Below are 3,663 nucleotides of genomic sequence, written 5' to 3'. Positions count from 1 at the left end.
TTATAACAGTAGCCTTTTCAATTCCTAGCATTCTAGCATATTGAAAACCTAAAAAAAAAATTTCTTTCATAACTCGGATAATGATGATAATATAGTTAACATACCAGGTGAGAGTTTCGTTTCATCTTCTGGAATTAATCCTTCGGATTCCACCCAATTAAGGCGACCTTGCTTCACTTGGTATAGAACAGAACCAAACGTTACCAAACTTATACCAAAGTATGCCTTTGAGAGTAAAGCTTTTTTAGCCTCAGCTTCTTCAACACTCATTGGTTTCATGAATCTTCTGAAGAATCTGCGCACAAAATGGAATCTATCTGTAAAATTTAAACATAACATATTAATAGATACTTAGATAATATTATTTTAATATTTTAAAATAACTGTCAAATGTCCATTAAATAAAATACAAATTAGATTCCATACATTATAATATAATTTATGTTATAAATTAAAGTCAAAATATATAATGGAGCAACAAAACAATAACAACAAAAGACTAATGTAATATTTATTAGTCTGTTTATTACCTATATTGAAGGAAAATGCACAAGTAAATTATTAAAACAATTTCTTAAATCTAAATTTTTGTCACTAAAATTGTATGAATAAAATATAAATTTTTCAATGAGAATAATAATATTAACTTTTTAATACGAAGACTAGCTTGTATGTAACTCAGTATTATTTGAGTAGGCTTTTAATATTTATGACATGTACACTGTAACTATACATTAAGTGGTTGAAAATAAACTGTAACAATTTATATTAGAATTCTTAGTTCTTAATATGCTTTCTATTCAATTATTTGATGAATATCTATTCAAAAATTATAATTTCAAAAAATTATTGTAATCTATGATAAGTATTAATTATTTGTGAATATGATAATATATATTTAAGTATGATTTATATTGAATATATGTTTTTTATAAATTTGTTATTAAATAACAAGTTGTATTTTATCTTGAAATTATATAAAAATAATTCTAATTCTCATAGACAAAAATTATTATGTATACACAATCATGTGTGATAATATTGTAATATTATATTATTACAAAATAAATTATTTATAGAGAATACATTTGTCAAATTTTCAATAATGTTATTTAATTATTTATTGTTGTTAAAATTAATTTGCTGTTATCAATGTGAGAATTTCAGTAGCAATCTTTGGAAGTAGGATACATGATTAGTTAAGCACTGTTAAGAAAAATGTATTACCAAATGCCTTAGAAAAGTAGGCACCTAAATGAAATTTAATGTACACAGTATAGATGTATTTGTACTTGGTACTTTATAGCTTATAACCCCTATAGACTCTATTGCTTCGATAATATAGTTTTCATTTTTTTTTATCGGCTCCTGTGAAATATAAAAGGAAACTCAACAATAAGTAATAAAGAATAAAGAATAAAGATACTTAAGTACCAGCCACAGTTTACTAAATAACTAATAAGTTAATCTTAAACAATCTTCTTTGTTTATTAACACGGAAACAGATGACAATTTACTAAAAAAAAAAACATTATTTAAAACTGTACATTATATATAAACCTATTAATATATTAATAAATAGGTTTCAGAACTTATTAAACTATACTCTATTCAGGATAAGTTTGAACCGCTCGCTCAACCAAAACATGACTGCCAGCCAATCACAGAACGCATAGTCATCGCTTGGGGGGCCAGACACTGATAGGCGGCTCAGTCTACACGAGCGACACGGTTCAATCTTTTCCTGAATAGAGTATAACATGTTTGAAGTATGCAATTAAAACTATCAAAAAATATTCCAAGTTATGTAGCTGAATTGTTTTTTGTTTATAATTATGAACAAAAATGTATGATTAAATACAATTGAAATATTTATTAATTATTGATAGGGCAGAGGACATATTATATCCATAAAAAAGCACAGCATAATATGCAAGTATTTATGTAAGTACCCTAAAATATGTACAAAATATTATTTTTCTTAGCACCGCAATTAATGAATATTAGTACTTACAGCCACTGTACAGTGCATGGTGGCTTTTAAATTACTAAATGATATGAACTGTTAGTTGTTTTGATAAACATATTTTAAGAAGAAATTTGCAATAATAGCAAAAAAAAAAGAAATAATGCCTCAATCTAAATATACAATATACAATTACAAATTTGGCTTTGTCGTAATATGAAACAAATTTGTTTTTAGTTGGTCTTTATTTTCGATTGCACATAATAAATATGTAAAGCTAGTGTGTAAGTCTTTTGCCATATTAATTTATTAAATCCATAGCTAAAATTATGGGAAAATCAGTATGTGTATAGAATTAGTGTAAGGTACCTAATAATTAATACAATATCAATATAATTGAATGCTTCAATTTGTCAAAGTGCCTTTTTGTAAGATATAATAAAATATGCAAAAGTATGCAGTAAACATTGTTTTTAATTTCACCATTTCAAAATCATACAAACCCTAAAGATATTCTATCAACTATTTATTCTATTCCATGATTGTACACAATAAAACATAGAAAATGGAAATACAAATCCCAATTGGCAATTATTGTTAATAAATATGACGTGTATTGTCTATGATGAAATTAGATAATATATCATTATTTTAAAAACATTTACCCACTAATTTTTAGTTAAAAAATATAATATTTGATGTTTTTTATTGGGTATTATACTATACTAAATACTCGAATGAATATTTTATTTTTTTGAAATACATTTTTGTTCTTTGAAACTTTGTTGCTGTTGACCAGTTAAGAATATTATTGGTTAGGAATAGCTGAATAGGAACTATAACGAGCCCATGAGACCAAGGAAATATTGTGATATAAGGTCAACAAATTTGTAAATCTATGTTTTCTCAATTGCATTACATGTACCTATAAGAAACTAAAAAGAAATCATTATATTGGAGTACACAATCAAAAAATTATATTATGTTAAAACTGTTTTAGATAAATACTTAAATGTAGGTTCATATTAATAAAAATGTACAGTAAAAATAATAATATTATATGGGTACTTACATCCAAACATCTTGACAGACTTCTTTGGTTCTACTTATTTGCCAAACCACATTTACAATTATTATTAAATTACATAAATTTTAGTTTATTTTTATATATTAGTACTAAAACGTAAGAAAACAAAATGTTTAACTAATAACTGGTGTGGTTAACTGGTTAAGTGGAAAATGGCTTAAAAAAAACTAAAAAACATATTTTTGAATTTTCTATGAGTAGTGAGTACAATAAGTAGATATCATGAACTAAGATAATAATATTATCTTGGTCCGTGGGTGCTGCTGCCTGCTAGACAGTGTGCTACCCGTTCACTGATAACACAAAATGATAAGACATCACTGTTAAAAAACGGTCTCGTTTCAAATTAAAAATATTTATTTTAGCAAATAGGTGTCACCCTTGGTGTATGAATGTATGATGCAACTCGCAAATGTCTAAACTCTAAATTATCGACTACCGGATATTATTATCGACCGAGTCCAGCGAGAATATCCTTGACCACCAGTCGTAGATTATACCTATCGAGTTTCGGCGGTCTTATTAAAAATTTGAAAATATAATCACTCTGTTTCAGAACCGACACCGAAGTCAATAAAATAGTAAATAATAAATAAATGGAGTATGAATG

At 25.9% G+C, this 3,663-nt stretch overlaps 1 protein-coding gene across 1 annotated transcript; it reads right to left on the bottom strand.

Moving 5' to 3' along the window:
• Nucleotides 1-3,328, bottom strand: LOC115032978 (the record flags this gene model as incomplete). The annotated part of the gene is given in 3 exon segments (XM_029486476.1): nt 1-48; nt 105-317; nt 3,039-3,328. Coding segments are annotated over 3 exon segments (271 nt in total), but the record flags the coding sequence as incomplete, so codon positions are not given.
• Nucleotides 3,329-3,663: the final 335 nt, after the last annotated feature.

The sequence above is a fragment of the Acyrthosiphon pisum genome, chromosome A1 (genome assembly GCF_005508785.2).
Source record: "Acyrthosiphon pisum isolate AL4f chromosome A1, pea_aphid_22Mar2018_4r6ur, whole genome shotgun sequence".
In the NCBI taxonomy this organism is placed as follows: Eukaryota; Metazoa; Arthropoda; class Insecta; order Hemiptera; family Aphididae; genus Acyrthosiphon; species Acyrthosiphon pisum.
Note: the sequence above shows the minus strand (reverse complement) of the source record. Positions and strands in the feature narration are given on the sequence as shown.